This window comes from Pristiophorus japonicus, chromosome 10 (genome assembly GCF_044704955.1).
Source record: "Pristiophorus japonicus isolate sPriJap1 chromosome 10, sPriJap1.hap1, whole genome shotgun sequence".
Classification (NCBI taxonomy): Eukaryota; Metazoa; Chordata; class Chondrichthyes; family Pristiophoridae; genus Pristiophorus; species Pristiophorus japonicus.
Window position 1 is genome coordinate 102,798,661 of NC_091986.1, and position 23,704 is coordinate 102,822,364.

The 23,704-nt window shown below is 41.9% G+C and overlaps 1 protein-coding gene across 4 annotated transcripts in view; it reads left to right on the top strand.

The window, feature by feature from the left end:
* The window catches only part of mre11a (MRE11 homolog A, double strand break repair nuclease), a 97,575-nt gene that overhangs the window by 68,173 nt on the left and 5,698 nt on the right, over positions 1-23,704 (top strand). For all 4 annotated transcript variants that reach the window (XM_070891972.1, XM_070891973.1, XM_070891971.1 and 1 more), the window contains exons 14-19: positions 4,621-4,683; positions 8,753-8,975; positions 10,876-10,977; positions 13,990-14,048; positions 19,720-19,787; positions 22,890-22,977. In XM_070891972.1, coding sequence (XP_070748073.1) covers positions 4,621-4,683; positions 8,753-8,975; positions 10,876-10,977; positions 13,990-14,048; positions 19,720-19,787; positions 22,890-22,977 — 603 coding nt within the window. The remainder of the gene's footprint in view (positions 1-4,620; positions 4,684-8,752; positions 8,976-10,875; positions 10,978-13,989; positions 14,049-19,719; positions 19,788-22,889; positions 22,978-23,704) is intronic.

A 23,704-nucleotide genomic window follows, 5' to 3' on the forward strand; every position in this document is an offset into this window, starting at 1 on the left:
GGTTCTCCTTTGTCCACTTTACTGGAAACATCCTCAAAAAATTCCAGAAGATTTGTCAAGCATGATTTCCCTTTCACAAATCCATGCTGACTTGGACCTATCATGTCACCATTTTCCAGATGCACTGCTATGACATCCTTAATAATTGATTCCATCATTTTACCCACTACTGAGGTCAGGCTGACCGGTCTATAATTCCCTGTTTTCTCTCTCCCTCCTTTTTTAAAAAGTGGGGTTACATTGGCAGAGGCAGCTAAATGGATGGTCTCTACCTTCGTGACAAAGAAGTCCATGAGCTCATTGCACTTGTTGGAAGTGAGGCAGGGGAGAGAAATTTAAGGATACGGTTGATAATGCAGAAAAGAAGCTGGCGGTTACCTTTGCTCTCCAGGAATGATCCTGGAGTAGTGAGCAGTTTTGGCAGAGGAGAATGAGGACCTATAGCACTAGATGTGTTAAGCCAGTTGTGCACCAGATATGCTGAAGTCTGCACCCCTTGGACTTGAGGGAGCAAAGATGGGGCCATACCAGGGCGAATGACCAGGTTGGGAGAGAGCTGGGGACAACGGCATCAAAGGTGTAGGTGACGCAAAATTAATCTTCCCTAACAGTCTCTCTATCAGTTGATGGCATAAAAAGAAATGTAGCAGCCAATTAGTTCCATTATTCTACATAATATAATGGTCCCCTAGGCTAGGGAGAGAGAAAAATGAGTCGGAGTCCCATTCCTGGTTACTATTCAGTGACTTCTGCTGGAAAGTGTGCTTATGTAGACGTTGGGTGAGAACAGGATAAGAATCAAGTGAGATGGCCCTTGTTCAAAAAACCTACTAACATTGTCGATTCTCATATGAAGAATAACCACTGAGAGGTTGTGTAGTAACGTTTAAATGCCACTAGATGTTGCAAGTGTGCTTTATAACTGAAGTAAAACAAACATTCAGTGAATTTGGTACAAGTGGCCATTTGTATTCCTCTTCAAGAGACCTTGGGCAGATTTCCATTTTCAGCACTTACACGTAAAGCTTCACATGTGTGTAGTACTTAGCAGAAAATCTGGCAAGGAGGATCAACCACCCAATTTACTATCCAATGGGTTGAAAATCAAGCAGGTTGTGTTATTTTCAGGGCTTGGGGACCTTTCCGATATATGCATGGGTACTGCTGGAGTTTAATTGGCCAAAACTGTACAGCTGATCACACAACACTGGTAAATGTCATGCTGCTTGCCCAGGCTGGATCATCCTACCTGGCCTGCAAAATTATCTGGAACCAAGTGGGAAGAATCCGAGCTTCTGGGGATGGATCTATCCTTTCAGGTTCTATTTGTGAGCCAGACTGGCTAGTTAAACAACTGTGCTCTTGAGTACTGCAGACCTGCTTGGCTCAGGTATCCGATTTCAGTCTGACATAGAGGACTGATGTGGTTCCAACTTCTAACTGTAGACATGTCATTTCGAAGCCAATTCAATCCCAAAGAGACCCCGCCTAGTCCCCACCCCCAAGGATTTGGTTTTAGCTCCCAGGATTTGGTTTTAGCTATGGTTAATATATACTCCAAAATAAGTTTTTTAAAGTGATTTTAAAACTTGTAAAGTGATTCTTTTCTAATAAAATTACATCGATTTTCATGTACAGTAAAATACATAGTGACAAATTGGAGGCGCTGTCTGGAATTTTTATTTCATGGCTTAAGTGAGATTTAAAACTATAATATCCCATTTTTAAGAAACAAAATTCATAAATAAAAAATTGATTTATTTATTATTCCTGGTTTCTTTTTGCTTCATTTTGCCACATTTTCTCCTGAACTGGGATACAGTTGCACAAGCAAGAGTTGTTCTTTGGCCATGCTTAATTTGTGCAAGGCTTGACCGTGAGAAAGCTATTAGACTGTGGGGTTGTCACTGTCAAGATTGGTACTATACTCGCCCTGCACGCATGCACTCACCCAGCAGGGTGACTGGATTGCAACCAGGAATGAGAACCGTGGCTAGTTTTCCACTCCATTAGCAGGGCTGCTGAGGCAGTCTCTCGATGCCTTTGGTTCTACTCTTGAGTTAGTTTTCGTACCCTTGGTTGGAGGGAGAAAATTGAGTAGGATTTTTCCTTGACTACTATCCAGCAACCACTGCTGACTTTATGTATATGTGTACATCAGGTGAGGGCAGTTTCAAACTCAGGTGTGATGTTCAACTGTGGTTCAATAGCCTACTGACATTCTGTGAAGGCTCTCACCTGAATTATGGCAACTTGGGCAAGATGTCAAAGGATGACCAATTCCTATGTAACCATACCACAGCAGGGAGTTGATACACTTGGGAGAAAATTGATCAGGGAGAAATATACTGCAAGAGAAAGTATTCCTGAGCTGGTATTGTAGCTTGTTGTGCACAACTAAACATTTTTTTAAAATGTGGGAATATGTAGTCTCTGAATTTTGGATTAAAAGGTTTATTTTAAAAGGTATATGGGGCTGGATTTTGATAATCCTTTTTCGGCGGTATTCCTCTTTTTCGTTGAAAAACCACCCGGTGGTAATTTCATCAAAGTGTTCCGCCGACGGTTTCGAAATACCTCTGGGGAGCGGACTGCCAGCGTGCAACACTGGAAAAAAAACGCTTCCGCCCGAGTTTGGTGGCAGCGGTGATCCATAGTTGAGGGGGGACAAAAGCACCGAGGAGAAACCAGCTGGAGCAGCCCTTCAATTGGCAGTAGGTATGAAACCTTCCCAAAAAAAGTAAGTGAAAGTTTAAAAAAAATTATTTTGCAGCGATTCACTGGAAAAGGGTCCTGTGAATGTGTTCTGATTTTTAAAAAATGTTTTGTTTTTTTGAAAAATATTTTGTTTTCCCCCTGATCCCTGGGCATAACTCGTAGCCTCGGACTAAATCTGATCCAGGGTCGTGTTTTCCGCCGAGAATCCACGTGGAACACTGATTTTTCCCGCCGGGCGGATTTATTTTCCATTTTTTGATCAATTTTCCGCTGATCTTAATTGAATAATCATAGCGGTTTTTTGGATGGTAATCTAGTGGTGCCGGTTTTTGATCAAAATCCAGCCTTTAGACTTGTGTCGAAATCTAAGATTCTGTTGTCATCATAGGCGGTCTCTCGAAATCGAGGAAGACTTAATTCTGTAGTAAAGTTAAGTGTCTGTAGCGGGACAATTGAGAAGCTCATTAGAATATAAAAACCCCAGAAATCACACATTTAAAAATTCAGTGTAACTATTTGTACTGTACTTTTTTTGACATGTGTCTTTCAACCCCCCCCCCCCCCACATGCCCGTACTGCACTTTTTTCGATAGACATGCATCCCGGCCCCGAATCAATCCCTCCATGTAGTGCCGAGAAGCAGGACCTGAGGCCCAAGACTGCTGAGGCCCTGACTCCCTTCACCCGATCAGGCCCTGGCCCCTCTCTGGGGCAGCGGGGGGGGACCGCCATGAGCGGGACCCATGAGCGGCCGAGAGCAGCGGTGTGGGGGGGTTCTGAGAGAGCCAGCGGGTGGCCGAGTAAGGGTTTGGAAGAGGGGGAAAGAGAGACTGGGGAGGGAGAGAGAGAGAGAAACTGGGTGGAAAGAGAGAGAGAGAGAGACTGGGTGGAAAGAGAGAGAGAGACTGACTGGGGGGGAAAGAAAGAGAGACTGACTGGGGGGAAGAGAGAGATAGACTGACTGGGGGGAAGAGAGAGATGGACTGATTGGGGGGGAGAGAGAGAAAGACTGACTGGGGGGAAAAAGAGAGAGAGAGAGACTGGGGGGAAAGAGAGAGAGAGAAAGAAAGACTGGGGGGAAAGAGAGAGAGAGAGACTGGGGGGAAAGAGAGAGACTGGGGGGAAAGAGAGAGAGAGAGAGACTGGGGGGAAAGAGAGAGAGAGAGAGAGAGAGAGACTGGGGGGAAAGAGAGAGAGAGAGACTGAGGGGAAAGAGAGAGAGAGAGAGAGACTGGGGGAAAAGAGAGAGAGAGAGACTGGGGGGAAAGAGAGAGAGAGAGACTGGGGGAAAGAGAGAGAGAGAGAGAGACTGGGGGGAAAGAGAGAGGAAGAGAGAAACTGGGGAGAGGGAGAGAGAGAGACTGGTGAGAGAGAGAGTGGGGAGGGAGGGAGCGAGAGAGAGTAGGGAGGGAGAGAGAGTGGGGGGGGTGCGAATTCACCAACGCTGGGGTAAAGCACTTTGGCTGGGGGATGCATGCACTTGGACTGGGGTAAAGCACTTTGGCTGGTGGAGGGATGTACTTGGACTGGGGTAAGGCACTTTGGCTGGCCCTTGCTGTCTTCTGGGGAGCTCTGTCGCTTCAAGAAATCAAAGTGGATCGCGTTACAATTTGCAAAGTCAATGCGACCTTGGGATGGGCGGTTCCAGTTACACATTCCTGTGAAACTTCAGGGTGTGGCTTATCCTCCAAAGGGACCAATCATAGACAAAGGGTGGAGCATGATGGCCATTTTGCAGTACAAATAAGTCCATCGTTAAAAATTACACTCTTTAGCTATCTTATCTGCTGTACTGATGAGAAAACCATCATTCTGTTTAGTTATTGGGGCCGGGTGAGGTTTCTATTCATTACTGGGATATTTCACACAGACTAGTCATCTGATTTTTTTTTTAACTTTCAGGTTCGACATTTTCGTGAAACACGGAAAAAAAACACAGCAGAAGAAGATGAAGATGTTCAAGAGGTAAGTATCAGTAATTTGCTGAATAATGATTCTGTAACGTTTCTATTCTTTAATTAAATAACATAGCTGTACCACAGCTTTTTACACACTGCTTCTGAGCTCGAGCAGTGTAATATCACTCAGGAATGTTTTTGATCATTGCAAGCTGTACCATGTGACCAGATTTTACAGTGATGCTCTTTTATTGCCCTGGCTACTTATTGGTACACATCTGACCCGTCCAGGCCCAAAGACTCCTGGAGTAATTACATTTATATGTATGTCTAAATAAGATGGGGGGGCACAGGCTGAGTGCTCCATACTCCCTGAATATTTTCAAGCAGGCATATACAATATGTTGTTCCTACATGTCTGCTTGAATATATTATGGCATTCCAGGTTTCAAAAGAAACTGACACCTCTGCGCTTTGTCACCTTGTTGGGAAGATTGATTTAGTATTTATTTTTCCCTATTCCCCCTCCCCTCCTAAAGATGTTGACTCATATTGGTTATGGTTTCACAGGAAACAGCAGTACTCTGGTACCTATGAATATGAACTTGGGCAGCGAACATCAGTGAGCTATTCACTGGACTGCATCATAACTGAGCCTGATCCTGTCTTCACTTAAATTAATCACATTGTAGCAGTGATCATGATTAGGAATGCTGGGTTATATTATTAGACTTCTAGCCGAGGAATGCTGAGGCCAGTTTCAGTGCCTCAGTTGCTGCTCCAACTGATCAGTTAACTCGGCACAAACCTGTAATCTGCTGATCTCTACAATTTAGTACTAAGCCCCAATCTCTCATTCCCGAATCATTGGAGTAAGGCTAACGCTCTGGACTGCATATTGGCTCTGTAAATTGTTAGCTATAAGGATAACCTCTTGGAGGTCCTGCTTTAAATTTCTTAATTCTAGAAAATTTGTTATCCAAACTACTAAGACAAAGGGTTATATAGGTTAGGAATACAAGAGCCATACTATTGCTAGCAGTTGATTTAAATTTATTCTGTAACAAATTCTTAGGCTACTGTTTTATTAATAACGATCATTTTAACACTCCTGAGACTGGGTGGAACATGCTAAATTGGTTTGTAATATTGAACGAAAATATACAGGATTTTAAATCTTTGAACATTTTATTGAAAAAATCTTGAAACCACAAATGACTGTTAAAAACCGAGTCATAATATCAGCCTCTGGATTTTTACTCCTGACTTTAATCAGGGGAAAAACTCTCCACTGGCTAGAGTCATACGTAGCACAAAGGAAGGTGGTTGTTGGAGGCCAATCATCTCAGCTCCAGGACATCAGTGATCAGTGCAGGAGATCCTCAGATTGGTGTCCTAGGCCCAACCATCTTCAGCTGCTTCATCAGTGACCTTCCCTCCATCTTAAGGTCAGAAATGGGAGTGTTCGCTGATGATTGTTCTGTTCCATTTGCAACAACTCAGATAATGAAGCAGTCCATGCCTGCATGCAGTAAGACCTGGATAATATTCAGGCTTGGGCTGATAAGTGACAAATAATATTTGTGCCACACAAGTGTCAGGCAATGACAATCTCCAATCTTCAACAAGAGAAAGTCTAACCACCCCCCTCTTCCCCGCCACCCCCCCCCCCCCGTGCCCCCTTGACATTCAATGGCATTACCATCGTCTAATCCCCCACCATCACCATCCTGGGGGTCACCATTGACCAGAAACTTAGCTTGACCAGCCACATAAGAACATAAGAAATAGAAGCAGGAGCAGGCCATACAACCCCTCGAGCCTACACCACCATTCATTAAGATCATGGCTGATCTGATCTTGGCCTCAACTCCACTTTCCTGCCTGTTCCCCATAACCCTTGACTCCCCTATAGTTCAAGAAGTTGTCTATCTCAGCCTTGAATATATTCAATGACTCAGCTTCCACAGTTCTCTGGGGTAGAGAATTCCAAAGATTCACAACCCTCTGAGAGAAGAAATTCCTCCTCATCTCTGTTTAAATGGTCAACCCCTTATTCTGAAACTATGTCCCCTAGTTCTAGATTTCCCCCACGTGGGGGAAAACATTCTCTCAGCATCTATCTTGTCAAGCCCCCTCAGAATTGTATGTTTCAATAAGATCACCTCTCATTCTTCTAAACTCCAATAAGTACAGGCTCAACCTTTCCTCACAAGACAACCTTTCATCCCAGGAATCAACCTAGGGAACCTTCTCTGAACTGTCTCCAATGCTATTCTTGCTTAAGTAAGGAGATCAAAACTGTACGCAGTACTCTAGGTATGGTCTCACCAACATCCTGTACAGTTGTAGCAAGACTTCCCTACTTATATACTCCATCCCCCTTACAGTAAAGGCCAACATTCCATTTGCCTTCCTAATTATTTGCTGTACCTACATGCTAACCTTTCGTGTTTCATGTACGAGGACACCCAGATCCCTCTACTGCAGCATTCTGTAGTCTCTCTCCATTTAAATAATATATTGCTTTTCCATTCTTCCTATCAGAGTGGCTGACCTCACATTTTCCCACATTATACTCCATCTGCCAAATTTTTGCCCACTCACTTAACCTATCTGTATACATAAATACTGTGGCAACAAGAGGCTGGATATTCTGCAGCGGTGATTTGCCTCCTGACTCTCCAAGCCTTTCCGCCATCTACAAGGCACAAGCCAGGAGTGTTGTGGAATATTCTCCATTTGCCTGGATGAGTGCAGCTCCAAGAGCACTCAAGAAGCTCGAGACTATTCAGGACAAAGCAGCCCGCTTGATTGGCACCCCATCCACCACCTTAAACATTCATTCCTCCACCACTGGCGCAACATGTCTGCAGTGTGTACCATCTACAAGATGCACTGCAGCAACTCGCCAAGGTGTCTTTGACAGCACCTACAAACCCGCAACCTCTACCACCTAGAAGGACAAGGGCAGTAGGCGCATGGGAACACCACCACCTCCAAGTCACATACCATCCTATCTTGGAAATATATTGCTGTTCCTTCATCGTCGCTTGTTCAAAATCTTGGAGCTCCCTCCATAATAGCACTGCAGAAGCACCTTCACCACAAGGACTGCAGAGGTTCAAGAAGGTAGCTCATCACCACCTTCTCAAGGGCTATTAGGGATAGGCAATAAATGCTGGCCTTGCCAGCAACGCCCACATCCCGTGAATGAATAAAAAATATTATTCAATCTTATTTTCACAGGAGATAAAGTGGCTGAGTGTTTTCTTCTTAGAATTCTTTGAAATTTATCCCCTTAATATTTTAATATGAACTATGTACTGAAAGCATAAACGTGTGGTGAGTTGTATATATTCATTATATATTTGCTCGAGTTCAGAATGTGTGGCTGTAAATTGGCCCTATAGATTGTCAAATTAATATGGATCATATTATTCTTGTTCATTTGCTCTTTATTTTTGGGGGGCGAATGAAGAAGAGAAAGATGATGTGAGTGAGACAAATAATCTGAAAATTCTCATTTACTTACAGATTATTTGTTCTTCATTCATGTTTTTAGCTAATAATTTGGGCAGGCACTTGAAGCTTCACTACCCCCAAGCCATGTAAATTTGTGTGTGTTTTTGTTAAATTCTTTAGAGAATGTGAAATATTTTTGGTGGGGCATTAGTGATACCACCCCCAGTGCCATGTTCTTGCTGTAACTGGCCATTTTAAAACACAATGTTTAATGTTTTTTAACTTCTATTTAGAATTTTGATTTTTATTGCAGCGTATTTTGTTTGCGGCTCAAAGGCTATGTTCTTCTCACTCTGAAGCATCTTGGAACATTTTACACGTTAAAGGCATTAGATAAATGCATGTTGTTTATCTTGTAATACTCTAACTTTAGCCACTTGGGTCAAAGTTGTAACAGTGGAAAATTATTTCAATTCCTTACTGTGATAGACATTGTTTTTGCATTAATAGGAAATATCCCGTGTTTAACTTGAGAAATTGGATCTTTCAAATATTTTCAAACTGAATTCAGTGTAAATTATACTCTCATTGTATACCAGCTTATTTGTTGTTTAATGTTATTATAGTGAGCATTTTTCTGATGGACAGTTTTTTTCCCCATTAAATGAAAGGCGATGAGCCGAGCCAGGGCGCATAGAACTGAAGGAAAAGAAGTCTCATCGTTGATTAATGATGATGATGTAAATTATATGGACATTACTGAAGAAAAAGCTCCAGACTCTGATGAAAGCGGTGCATCTGTAACTAACAGAGGGCGAGGCAGAGGTCGTGGAAGGGGCAGCAGTAGAGGCCAGAGCTCTTCCACGGGAAGAGGAGGATCCAGAAGAGGAAGCGGTCAGAATTGTTTACATTATACGAACATACAAAGTTGACGGGCAGGGAAAGACCAGCAAGGCTCACAGAGCACTTGTCCCATCTCTCATCCTATCAGCTTTGAGCTTTCCTAATCTATCCAAGCTCACTACTCTTTGAATATTAATAATGCTATTCCATGCTGAGCATCTCCACCGCCACTGCCCCCGCCCCCGCAAAATCTGGAACATAAGCATCAGCTACAGGAGTATAGACTGATGCAATATATTCATTTAGCAGCTCTGCCATAACCTGCAAATCGGTTTGAATCTACCCTACAGAATCCCTTAGTTACCCTGTAAGGTCCCTAATAGTCTTCTGACAGGGCTAAAAGAGCATTTGCTATGACAATTAGACACCATCTTCTTTTCCAGTGATCTCTTGACTAATCTTAGGCTGTTTTTGCATTTCTTCTAAAACTACAAAGAACACAGTCCTTAAAATGTTAGATTTAAAACAATTATTACACTGCCATTATAGTGAGTCAGTATCTTCATTTGTGGGATTGAATCCTCAACCGAAAGTTGTGTTTAACTGCCTGTCACTCAAACATGCTCCTCTCCATTGAGTGAGTTTAATCAGTTTTGGTTCGGTACAGTGCAGAAATCATAGAATCATATAAATTTACAGCATGGAAGGAGGCCATTTCGACCCATCATGTCCGCTCCGGCCGACAAAGCTATCCAGCCTAATCCCACTTTCTAGCTATTGGTCCGTAGCCCTATAGGTTAAGGCACTTCAAATGCACATCCTAGCACTTTTTAAATGTGGTGAAGGTTTCTACCTCTGCCACCCTTTCAGGCAGTGAGTTCCAGACCCCCACCACCCTCTGGGTGAATAAATTTCCCCTCAGATCTCCTCTAAGCCTCTTACCAATTACTTTAAATCTATGCCCCTGGTTGTTGACCCCTCTAAGAGAAATAGGTCATTCCTATTCACCCTATCAAGGCCCCTCATAATTTTATACTCCTCAATAAGGTCTCCCCTCAGCCTCCTCTGTTCCAAAGAAAACAAACCCAGCCTATCCAATCTTTCTTCATAGTTAAAATTCTCCAGTCCAGGCAACATCCTCTGTACCCTCTCGAGTGCAATCACATCTTTCCTGTAATGTGGTGACCAGAACTGCAATGAAATGTTCCATCTTGAGGATTGTATTTGGGGTGCACTGATTGAAGCAGTCACTATGTTAATGGTACAGATTATTCTGCATGATGATGAATGGTAATAGATAGCTTTCGTTGTACACATGGATAAATGTATTTCTCTTTACCCTTGCCCTGGAGAATAATGGAAGCAAATTTCCACAGAGGCCCACCCAGTTGTCTGTTGTAACTTTGGCAAAAGTGCTGTGGAAATCCCAGATAAATGGCATTTTTCTGGACTCTCTGACTCTGCTACAGACATTACAGCGAATAAGCAGAGAGTCGCCATTAACACTCTATGTTTTGTATTTGTTTCATGTCCACTTAACCAATGTTTGTTCAATGAGCTAATTCATCAGTGTTTTCTTTCCAAAGCACACCCTTGATATTGATTTTATAGGTATCTGAAGTGTTCATGTTAAGGAAGCTGTCCTCCATGAGACAAGTAGACCTATTTACTGCAAATGTCTATTCAGTTATTAGTATTGGATAATAAATCTTTTTTCCGAAACCTGCGAAGGTTCCTAGTATTTCTGACCATTCGTATTAATTGTTTAACAGCTGCTGTTTTGACCTAAAATGGTGTCTGTTTTTTAAAATGTCAATATAAAAGAGAGGTAATCATGGGTGACTTTTCTAAGCTAATGGAAAATAACTGCAAAGGTGGTACTGTTTTATTAGTACGTTTTAGTGTTCTTAAATGTTGAGAGCTTGGGTAATTCTCTTCTTTGGTTCACTAGGGAGCAGTGGAAGAGAAACTGGAAAAGAATCAAAGGTCAACAGCAGTAGAGCATACAAGGCTCCAGTAGTTACTCCTGTAAAGAATATATCGATCATGGATGGTAGGCCAATTTATATGTCGGGGAACCACTGCAGATTTGTTAAATATTAGTCCTTTATTGTGAATACAAAGTTTAGATTGTTATACTATAAGGAGGTTTCTTACAAAACTCAGCATTCCTTTGATTGCCCACTGCAGTTATCTTTGTGAGGGGAAGCTATAAAATAGTATTAAAAAAAATACAGAATTGTTAGTGTTTTGCTGAATGTTAAATTAACTATATTACTGTGTATATAGTTGCTCTTCAAAACACAGTAGTTGAGTGAATCAAAACAGACTTAATTACTTGCTGCAGATTTCTAGTTCTCTGGGTTCCAGTCTTATTCACCAGTGGCTCAGCTCTGGTAAAGACCTAATTTATTCATGGTATTTTCAATAATCTATATGGCTCTGCAGCAATTTCCCCATTTGTCTATATAATTATAGGTCTTTTGTTTAATGCACATATGTGGAGTGACAACTCAAAGTATCAGGAGTCTGCAGGGTAGAAAATAACCACTATTGCTAAGTTATCCCCTGAATCTCTGGTCTGGATGATCACAGGAAGTGTAAGAGGAAGAGGGGAGGAATGTGGTAGGAGGCTCATGTATTCTCCAGTGAGCAATATACTACAATTGGGTGTTAGTTGTACACAGCGCTACAAAGGCACAATCTTTGGTTCATTGGAGATTATGGTCCCGAACTTGATGAAAGCTAAGTTCTGTCCAGGTGCCGCCCAAAGGACTGCCGAGATGCCTGATAGTACTTTGGGTGGGAGTTTCGTAAAAAAGTCCTTGAAAGACCGCCCGGCAGCAAAAAAGGGACTTACACCGTGAATCTGGGCGGCAGCGGGCGGGAGCTCCAAAATGCCGGCGAGGATTGAGTTGGGCCCAGAGAGGGGGGGAGCACATAAAAATAAAAATTTACACAAAAAAAAAACACTGGAAAACCTTCAGGGGACCCCATCCGCAAATCGCTGGAAAAAAAAGTTCACTAACCTTTTTTTGCAGGTCTTCCTACTTACCGTTGGGATTAGACCTGCTTCCACGCAGCGGTCCTTACCCCTGCTGCCACCGACTCCCGCCCGGAGGAATCTGCCAGCTCGGCGGGCGGGAGGCCACTTACGTGTCTTGCACGCTAGCGGGCGGTTCCCACAGTCCTCCCCTTCCGCCGGCTGGAGGCCTACTGGAAAATGGCACTGAGGGGAAACCGCCAAAAACAACTCGGTGGCAGCGGGCGGTGGTGACCTGAAAGATGTTATAATAAGTGCAAGTCCTTCTTCACATCTATCCTGTGGTTTATTTAACCGGTGGGATATTTCAGCCAATCATAAAACAATTCAGTTCACTAGACAAGTTTAAAAAAAATTAAAATCCAGCAACCACGACAGAACCAACCAGTAAATCAAATTGGTTAATTATTCTTTGAAAGTCTACCATTCACAAATCTACCATCCACAAACAAGCAAAGATCACGAAACTGACCAAATTGCTCAAATTTCTTAAAGTTCTTTGAGCCCAATAATTTCGCCACATACCTGTACACAGGGCTAAAATTAAATTTGTGCTATAATGCATTGCAAATTGTATCACTTTACAAAAAGCAAATATTAAATTTACCGATAAGGTTAACCATTCTATGTTAGAAATACTTCAAATAAATTTACTCCACATAGGCCCTATCCTATCTCTGGGGCTTGAGTTCTGTCCCCAGAACTTTATTTCTTAATTTGGGTGGTGAGTTGTAGCTCCTGTTGATAAATTATGTGTGTAGGAGAGACACATCATGGGGAATTAATGGTTTTCACCTTTCTGTGGTGTAATGACTGGACTGGACTGCACCATGACAACCAGTCAGAAAAAGATCTTTCAACTAGGTCAGGGATCCTCTATGCAAGGAAGAGATGAGTCACGTTAGTTTCAGTTTATAGCCCTTTCCCTTGGAAATAATACTCAAGTGCATCACAGCCACCCATGTCACTGAATGACCAAGTAGATTTACAAATGGCAACCACAAGATGCATGTGGTGGTGAAAAAAGTGCAAAATTGAAGGTTTATGTTTTTTCAGTGTGATTGCAAAGTAATGGCTGTTCTTGCTAAGTTTGAGATGTGTGGGATGTGCATCACGGGAGTTACATTCTGCAGTTCCAGTTAAGGAATGAAAACTGCATCAGAACAAGCCCCTCAAAGGACAGCTGGGAGGACAAATTATAAATAATGCCTTCAATCTGTGAGTTATGCAAAAATAAATTTCAAAAGGAAAACAATTGAACTATTTCAGCATTATATAGTTTAAGCTATCAAATAAGATTTCTGAGAGATCTTATTTGAGATGAGTTTTTTTGGCATTGAGGGAACTGATGGGGATATTTGAGGTGCTTTGATGTTGAGCTCAGATTTTGATAGTTCAGTCAGTCAGCTGTTCACGGTCTTGATTGATTAGTAAGGGAGAAACCTTCCTGATGCATCTCTACACCAATGACAGCTTCAGCATAAACTAGAAACCTACCATGGGATGTAAAGGGCAGAAGCAAGAATTTTAATGTCTACGCTTGATAATTCAAAATTGAGGTTTTTTTTGTACCATTCAAATTATCCAATAATTTGATGCAAGGGACTTCAAATTAAGACTAGATTATAAAAATCATGTAAATAACATTTGCACTTTACAAAAACCGGATTTAAATGCAACTTGAAAATAGTAGACAGATAGTATTAAAAATATTAAAACTGTATCTTTTGTGTGTAATATTTTTACCTTGTATCAATCATGTGATTATATTACTCCAGTGCATTTACTGTGGCATTTAGGCTGCAACAGAACCACGTGAAACACTCAAAACCATGCTGCAGATCCTTGAACATCTTGAGCAATGTCACAGGACACCACTAGTGTGTATAATAGATTAGAATTTAGTTGAAGTAGGTGTAGGTTTTGAAACTGTCATTTTACTTGTAGCTGCACACAATGTTGCTACTGTAAAATTGTTCTGGTTGTCAAGTACATTGCCAGTAACCAAACTTTTTTTTTCAGCCTTTAAAGCATCTAGCCAGCGCTCAGCACGGACTTTGCATCAAAGTACTTATGCGGAGGTAAACATTTAGTAGTTTATTAACCATTCATTGCAATTTTATATATTTCTATCTATCTATATATAGATATATACTAGTTAATCTACCATGATATTGCAGATGGGAGCCAAGACCAAGTGCAGCATTCAATATCAATGAGGGATAGAGGACAGTGGAATAACTAGATCTGGATGGGGACAACTGGACCCAGGAAGGGAATGAGGGTGAAGAGGAGAGAGGGGGTGGTGGAGAGAAGGGTGGGGAGAATAGGTCGAGAAACCCTCTTTTGTGGGAAGGAAGATGGAAGACACTCAGTTGGGGGAGGAGTTCTGGTAAGCTACCCTACTCTTAACCAAGCTCAGCTCCCTTATTCTCCTGCAGACTCTGATTTTTATCTTGGAACATGGGTGTTGTGAGCTTCACCTTCGCTCCTACATATCCCATTTTTAAAACAATCTCCTTAGGGGAAGAGAGCTGGGAGGGGGTTGTGATGGACTATCCAATGTGGGTGGGAGGAGTTTGGGAAACCCATTTCCAGAAGGAGTAGGGGTTGTTAATATTGCCATAAATCAGTTGAGACCAAGCCAATAGAAAAGTACGCAGCTCGCACATTGAGCAGGGTGCAGTATAATTGATACCCTTATGTTGGAACGTGTGAGGTCATGCACTTTGGCAGAAAAAAATCAAAGAGCAAGTTATTATTTAAATGGAGAAAGATTGCAAACTGCTGCAGTACAGTGGGACCTGGGGATACTTGTGCATGAAACACAAAAGGATAGTATGCATGTACAGCAAGTGATCAGGAAGGCCAATGGTATCTTGGCCTTTATTGCAAAAATGATGGATTATAAAAGCAGGGAAGTCTTGCTACAGTTATACAGGGTATTGGTGAGGCCACACCTGGAATACTGCGTTCAGTTTTGGTTTCCATATTTAAGAAAGGATATACTTGCTTTGGAGGCAGTTCAGAGAAGGTTCACTAAATTGATTCTGGGGGTGAGGTTGTTGACTTATGAGGAAAGGTTGAGTAGGTTGGGCCTCTACTCATTGGACTTCAGAAGAATGAGAGTGATCTTATCGAAATGTATAAGATTATGAGGGGGCTTGACAAGGTGGATGCAGAAAGGATGTTTCCACTGATGGGGGAGACTAGAACTAGAGGGCACGATCTTAGAATAAGGGGCCGCCCATTTAAAACTGAGATGAGGAGAAATTTCTTCTCTGAGGGTTGTAAATCTGTGGAATTCGCTGCCTCAGAGAGCTGTGGAAGCTGGGACATTGAATAAATTTAAGATAGAAATAGACCGTTTATTAAAGGGGATAAGGGGTTATGGGGAGTGGGCGGGGAAGTGGAGCTGAGTCCATGGTCAGATCAGCCATGATCTTATTGAATGGCGGAGCAGGCTCAAGGGGCCGTATGCCCTACTCCTGTTCCTATTTCTCATGTTCTTATGTACAGAGTCAAGGGCACAGCAAGATAAAAATAGGGTAGTGCTACACTGCCTTTTCATGTATGTCAAGGCCCCAAAATCCTTTCCATGGGGACTGGGGGCTGTTGTTATTTCATCTGCCACAGCTGAAGAATCTTCTCGTCATGTGGCAGGGTGTACAGTGTCAAGTGAAGTAAATCTGGCCATGGTGAGGCCATCCCTGGCCTCCTGGGCAGCAATATGGTCAGGTGCTGCTGCGCTGTGTCTTGTGCAGCATCATGTGTTTGTGGAGAAGGTTGGGGCTGATTGTGGTGGGATTCTGAGGACCAAGGTGAGATTTTTTCAAGGGCACCGATGCTGCTGGATGAGGAATTTCTTTTAATTTGCCAATACCGAAGCAAACTTTTAAGTTTACAGTTTTGGCTATTTCTTTTCCAAACCTAAGTTGTGTGATGGGTCTTTTTAACATTGTAAAGTCTATCACAGTGTACAACAGGCACTGCATCCAAGGTCGGGATTCTGCCGGTGCTTAGAGGGCGGGTTGGGAGGCAGGTCTGCTGTAAAATATAAAAGATTGACAGCAGGTCAGGAACCCGCTGTGAACCCGCTTCCATATCAGCTTTACAGACCCGATGCCAAGCAGCGGACGAGCCAATTGACATAGTTAAGAGCTAGTTAAAAGCTACTTAAACAGCATTCTAGCATGTACTTACGATGCTCGGGGATCACGTCAGGTAAGTAGGTCGGGTTTTCAGTGACTCCGTTCCTCTGAATAGGTGACGGCTGCAAAAGTGGTTTCAAAGCTACCATTTCACAGCTGTTCACTTTCCAATGTTAGAAGCTGGAGACTTCAGGATTTGGAATACACTTTTCAGCTTTAGGAAGGTTGGAAACATAGAAAACATAGAAAATAGGTGCAGGAGTAGGCCATTCGGCCCTTCGAGCCTGCACCACCATTCAATATGATCATGGCTGATCATGCATTTCAGTACCCCCATCCTGCTTTCTCTCCATACCCCTTGATCCCTTTAGCCGTGAGGGCCACATCTAACTCCTTTTTGAATATACCTAACGAACTGGCCCCAACAACTTTCTGTGGTAGAGAATTCCACATGCCCACAACTCTCGAGTGAAGAAGTTTCTCCTTCTCTCAGTCCTAAATGGCTTACCCCTTATCCTTAAACTGTGACCCCTGGTTCTGGACTTCTCCAACATCAGGAACATTCTTCCTGCATCTAACCTGTCCAATCGCGTCAGAATTTTATATGTTTCTATGAGAACCGTTCTCATTCTTCTAAACTCCATTGAATACAAGCCTAGTCTATCCAGCCTTTCTTCATATGTCAGTCCTGTCATCCCGGGAATCAGTCTGGTGAACCTTCGCTGCACTCCCTCAATAGCAAGAATGTCCTTCCTCAGATTAGGAGACAAAACTGTACACAATATTCAAGGTGTGGCCTTACCAAGGCCCTGTACAACTGTAGTACGACCTCCCTGCTCCTATACTCGAATCCTCTCGCTATGAAGGCCAACATACAATTTTCCGCCTTCACCGCCTGCTGCACCTGTATGCCAACCTTCAATAACTGATGTACCATGACACCCAGGTCTCGTTGCACCTCCCCCTTTACCAATCTGTCACCATTCAGATAATAATCGGCCCTCCTGTTTTTACCACCAAAATGGATAACCTCACATTTATCCACATTATACCGCATCTGCCATGTATTTGCCCACTCACCTAACCTGTCCAAGTCACCCTGCAGCCTCTTGGCATCCTCCTCACCGCTCACACTGCCACCCGGCTTAGTGTCATCTGCAAACTTGGAGATACTACATTCAATTCCTTTGTCTAAATCATTAATTTATATTGTAAATAGCTGGGGTCACAACATTGAACCCTGCGGTACCTCACTAGTCACTGCCTGCCATTCTGAAAAGGACCCGTTTATTCCTACTCTCTGCTTCCTGTCTGCCAACCAGTTCCCTATCCACGTCAGTACATTACCCGCAATACCATGTGTCTTAATTTTGCACACTAATCTCTTGTGTGGGGCCTTGTCAAAAGCCTTTTGAAAATCTAAATACACCATATCCACTGGCTCCCCCTTGCCCACTCTACTAGTTACATCCTCAAAAAATTCTAGAAGATTTGTCAAGCATGATTTCCCTTTCATCAATCCATGCTGACTGGGATCGATCCTGTCACTGCTTTCCAAATGCCCCGCTATTACATCTTTAATAATTGATTCCAACATTTTCCCCACTACCAATGTCAGGCTGACCGGTCTATAATTCCCTGTTTTCTCTCCCTCTTTTTAAAAAAAAAAAAGTGGTGTTACATTAGCTACCCTTCAGTCCATAGGAACTGATCCAGAGTCTATAGAATGTTGGAAAATGACCACCAATGCATCCACCATTTCTAGGGCCACTTCCTTAAGTACTCTGGGATGCAGACTATCGGACCCTGGGGATTTATCAGCATTCAGTCCCATCAATTTCCCTAACACAATTTGCTGACTAATAAGGATTTCCTTTAGTTCATCCTTCTCACTAGACCCTCATTCCCCTAGTATTTCCGGAAGGTTATTTGTGTCTTCCTTAGTGAAGACACAACCAAAGTATTTGTTCAATTGGTCTGCCATTTCTTTGTTCCCCATTAAGACTTCACCTGATTCTGACTGTAAGGGACCTACATTTGTCTTCACTAATCTTTTTCTCTTCACGTATCTGCAGAAGCTTTTACAGTCAGTTTTTATGTTTGGAATAAACACTCTATCCAGTGTCACCTCCTTGGAGAAACCTCTCTCACCATTGACAGATCGCTTCTGTCATCTCAACTTCAGCTGCCATCAATTCCAGCAGCATCGATGTCCTTGAGAAAATCTCACCATGATCAGCCCCAACACCAACATCACCAGGCACACTAGCACTACCAACAACAACACCAACCTACTCCACAATCACATGATGCTGTACAGGACACAAGGCATCAGTACCTGACCATATTGCTGCCCGGGAGGCCAGGGATGGCCTCTCCATGGCCAGATTTACTTCATTTGACTCTGTACAGCCTGGCTGCCATGATGCGCTAAGTTGGCACCACCTCACACCGACCATAAAACATCCCTGCGATGCCCAAGGCATTCCTTTCACACTGATCACCGTTGTGGGTGATATTCTTATGGCTCACCATTCACTACAACTCCTTAAGTCATTTCCAAAGGTGCACACAAATCTGTCCAAGATGGCAGTGTTAAAAATAAAGATTCCAATGTTTGACAACACATTAGCAGACACTCTACATGAACATTGGCTAAAAGACCCAAATCCCTACCCTTGTGTGTTGTTACTTGGTATGATTGGACAAGGATGAGGGTGAGTGTGAGGGATAGCTCGTGAGATAATGTAGATATAGAGAGGGATGGGTGGAGTTAAGTTGGTATGAGTATGGATGTGCGGGGGTAGGGAAGCAGAGTGATAGGGATGTGATGAGTGGCACAGCAGGATGAGGTTGAGTGTGGCTTTGCAGTAACCTTTCGTGATCTACTGAGATCATTGAAAGGTTTGCGCCACTGCAGCCAGCTCCTCCTGATGACATCCTGTGCAATGTGCAACCAGGCTGCATTGGTCTCTTGGGGTGGTCTCTTCTGCCCAATGGAAAGGAAGAGAATCTCCCTGCATGCTGTAACTCCTTCCATAAGCATGTGGTGAAAGTCATGGGAGGTCATGGGCGCAGCCGTGCACCTTTGTACAGTGCTTGCCATTGTTTGCAGAACCTCAATGCTGCAGAACACTAACAGCACAACTGTCAAAATCAATGTGGCCATGGTCCTTTTAAGGAAACCCTAACTCACAGGGTAGGCTTAACAAGTCCTAGCAGGAGTAAATCGTGGAGGAAGCCAGGAGCGGGGTTGCAGCCTGCCATCTACTCGGCCACACTGAGCCCGCCTCAGTCGGCGAAATCACAGTCCAAATGTTTACACTTTTGAAATGGATTTTGCCACAGGTGGAGCCTGACATTTTGAAATGGAATGTTGTGACCTACTGAGCTTTTTTTAATATGTAATAAGTATGGCAAAAATTGTTATCCAAAATCCAATTCCCAGTCCAAGCCAGATTTCAAATCAAAGTTAACTAAAATTTTGATAGATGTAATTTTGCATGTATGACAATATTATAATATATTTTTTAAGAAAACATGTACCTTAGCATTTTTTTAAACTTTATATTGGTCATGTGTTAAATTTTGTGTATTACAGGTTTTAATCAGTGATGATTCTGATTTGGAAGAAGCTTCTTTATCCAGTTCTTCAAAACCAAAACAGGGGTGTGTATAATTTGTTATCATACAAAATACCAGAAACACACAACAGTAACAAAGCTCTTAATTGGTAAATGGAAATCACTGGGAGACTCGGATACAGTGAAATGGAACACTGTCCTGGGTATCCTGATTGTCATGTTTAAAATAAATAGTATTAAGATTGTATTATGCCACTTGTATATAATATAAAGGATTGTGTGTGTATCTGACAATTTATTTTTTGAGTAAATGAAAATTGTACCAAAATTCATGGCAATAAAATAGACACCTAAAAAGCTTTGTTTAGCAGTAACTATTTTAGTTTACTTGATAGCTATGATTTTTAGTGCCTCATTTGGGCCCTTGAAAGGATATTTTGTAACTGTACCTTCTGTTTTGTAGAGATAAGTAATAATTGGATAAGATTAATGAACGTAATTGCTGCAAGGCTTTAAACATTTCTGGAAAGCCATTTATCAATTTAGAATGGTGCTGCTTGGCTCTAGCTTCATTATATGTGAAATGTGATAAACAACAAACTGCAGATGCTGTAAATATGAAACCAAAACACATGGGTAGAGTTTGCACTAGTTTTATTGGTGAAATCGGCTGAACCAGTGCAAAAGATCGTGGAATTTTAAACACAAGTTACATCAAGCGTAAATCGAGTTTCCATGATCTATAACGCTGGTTTAAAAATCATTTTGTCTGAATTTGGCCCTGCTCACAAAACTAGCCATGCCCTCAGATCGTACCCTCAGGGTGCAGAGTTTCCATCGATTGCTGCCGTTTGAGGTGGGTTTTCACATTGAGCTTGTTTTCTTCGGCACGAGTAGACACGTTTTTAAAGTTTTTTCATATTAAAAACATTATTTTACTAAGAAACTGAATAGTATACACCAATGAAACTATTAAATCATTCAGTATCGTTTTTTTTTTGTTATTTTCAGCGATTTAAAAATCAGGTTACGTGGAGGACTAGACACTAATTAAAAATGCTTCTTTTTTGTGATAAACCCATTTTCAGATGTATTAATTAAACTGCACCAGGTTATCAATCTTAAATACATCAATGAATCTTTTTTAATGCAAAGAAAAAAATGAACAATTACATTCTATTACACTGACCGATTATGCTGGTCCATGGAAGATATTGGTGTGGAAATTCCGTTTTCTCCTTCCCGTGAGCGTTGGACTAGATTTTAGAGAAAAAATACGCACCTAACTGAAACTGCTGCGCCCGCTCAACTTTCCGATCCACAGGCCTCCTCTTGCCTGCACGTCGCAGCGCATGCACGTCAGGACGTGCGCAGACCTGGAGCTGGAGTCACTTGGCTCTGGGCAGCCAATCAGATATAGTATATTCTCATTCATAGTAATAGGAGTTTCGTAAGTCAGAAACTCCTATTACTATGAATGTGAACCCCCCCCCCCCAACACCCGAAACACTTTTCAAAAAAAAAGAAAATATACACTACATATTTAAGATTCATTTAAATTAAAGTTATTAATGTCTTACAAAAAAAAATATTTTCCCAAATTTAAAATAGGTTTTTTAAAATTATGCCTTAAAATAAACTTACCGTTGTGGGGAGAGTTTTTAACAATAAAATATGTTTTCATAACTTTATTTTTGTATGTTTTTGTGTGTTTTAAAACACTTGTGCCTGTAAAAGTAGGCTATGCACCTGCTTTTTCAGGTGCAAGATTTTCGAGGACATTTGCTGGGCAAGATATGCGTAAATATCGCAAACTTGAACATACAAATGTCCTCGCTCCCTGATCTGGCTACAATCTGTCAAGCTCAACTTGATGCCTTCCCGGGTCCGTAGAAACTTCATACGGGCCCGGGATGTCGGAATTTCTACCCCAATATGTTTGTGATTATGCAGATGATTTTTAATGGAATCATGAAGTGTAACCTAACCAGTGCAATTTTGCACCCAAAATCCACCAACACAATTTGCATACAATTTCTCGATTGCACTCAAAGCAGAAAAACTCAGCAGTACAGATGTTGTTACCTCGAGCCTGTTACACAGGAACTGGAGGAGGCCATTTAGCCCCTCGAGCTTGTTACACGGGAACAGGAGGAGGCTATTTAGCCTCTGTGTTCCCTGTAAAAATTGTACTTGTCTACAAAAATGTTATTTTAATCTCTTCTTGTAATGTTCATTGCCTAAATTATATAATAAAATTTGCCACCTACAACATCTATAGGTAAAATGTATCAATGAATACTGGATACTTGAATTATTTGGAATACAAAAATAACTTTCACATTTTAATGTGTATACCATTTAATTGTAACTTATTTTTTTATTAAAGACATTTTTTTAAATACTAATTTCCTTTCATGGCTTCCAAAAAAAGTACAATTACATCGATCAAATTTCTGTAAAGTTATTAAACTGAATATTGATAAGGTATCACAAAATACTGCAAACATGTTACAAAGAGGCTTTTCGCACTTCTAGGAAAGCTATTGGGGTTTTGTTCATTAAATCTGTCTTGATATTTACACTATAGATAAGTATTACTTTTTTGTATCAAAGGCTACAAACCTGTGAACGTGTTGTTCGAAGAGCGCTCTCCGTGGAGTGACAGATTATGAATCTGCTCTTGATTTTAATCATGTCACAGTAGGCGATTGGTCAGAGGAGGAGGCACGGGTCTTCCCCAGAGGCAGTGGAGTTGGGGGTAAATGATAGAATCAGTTGTTGCCTTAATTGCCTCCATTTTAATATGACCATTTCACTTGCTGTATGGAAGCTGGGATAACCTTGCCTCCGAATAGCATTTCCTTGCCTTCTTTTGCAAGACCTGCAGGAAAATGATGCTGGACATCATTCCCTATAAGCTGCTCAGCCACTCTGCTGGTCCTGCACAGCCCGGGATAGGCTTTTGCAATGTTAAAGATTGCACATGCACGAAACTGGGGGATGCAGCCCCTTAAAAGGGGGGCCGCACACTCAAAAAATAGTTACGGGGAACATTAGTGCTAGGGCCACCTGATCAGTACCACTGCTTTAAATGATATATATGTTGCAAAACAGCCTCTTTGAATTTCAAGCGCATGGAAAATTATTCTAGTTGTTGATTTGTGATCTTATTTCATTTGTAAAGGACATCAAGCACATCAGGATCTTTCAGTAAAAGAGGCTCGCAAAGCCAATCTAAAGGAGTAAATTTTTATGATGATGACGATGATGAGGTAATTTCTAGTTTTCTTCCTCTTTATTACATAAGAACATAAATAGGAGCAGGAGTAGGCCATTTGGCCCCTCAAGCCTGCTCCGCCATTCAATAAGATCATGGCTGATCTAATCATGGACTCAGCTCCATTTCCCTGCCCGCTCTCCATAATCCTTAACTCTCTCATCGCTCAAAAATCTGTCGACCGCCACCTTAAATATATTCAATGACCCAGCCTCCACAGCTCTCTGGGGCACCCTATGAGTGGAAATATCCTATCTGCATCCACCTTGTCGAGCCCCCTCATTATCTTATAAGTTTCAATAAGATCACCTCTCATTTGTCTGAACTCCAATGTGTATTGGCCCAACCTACTCAACCTATCCTCATAAGTCATCTCTGGAATCAACCTAGTGAACCTTCTCTGAACAGCCTTCAATGCAATCAAGACCAACATTCCATTTGCCTTCCTGATTACTTGCTGTACCTACATACTAACTTTGTGTTTCATGCACAAGGACCCTCAGGTCCCTCTGTACTGCAGCACTTGGCAATTTTTCTCCATTTAAATTATAATTTGCTTTTCTATTATTTCTGCAAAGTGGATAACCTCACATTTTCCCACATTATACTCCATCTGCCAAAGTTTTGCCTACTTACTTAGCCTGTCTATATTTCTTTGCAGATTTTTTGTGTCCTCACAATTTGCTTTCCCACACATTTTTGTATCATCAAACTTGGCTACA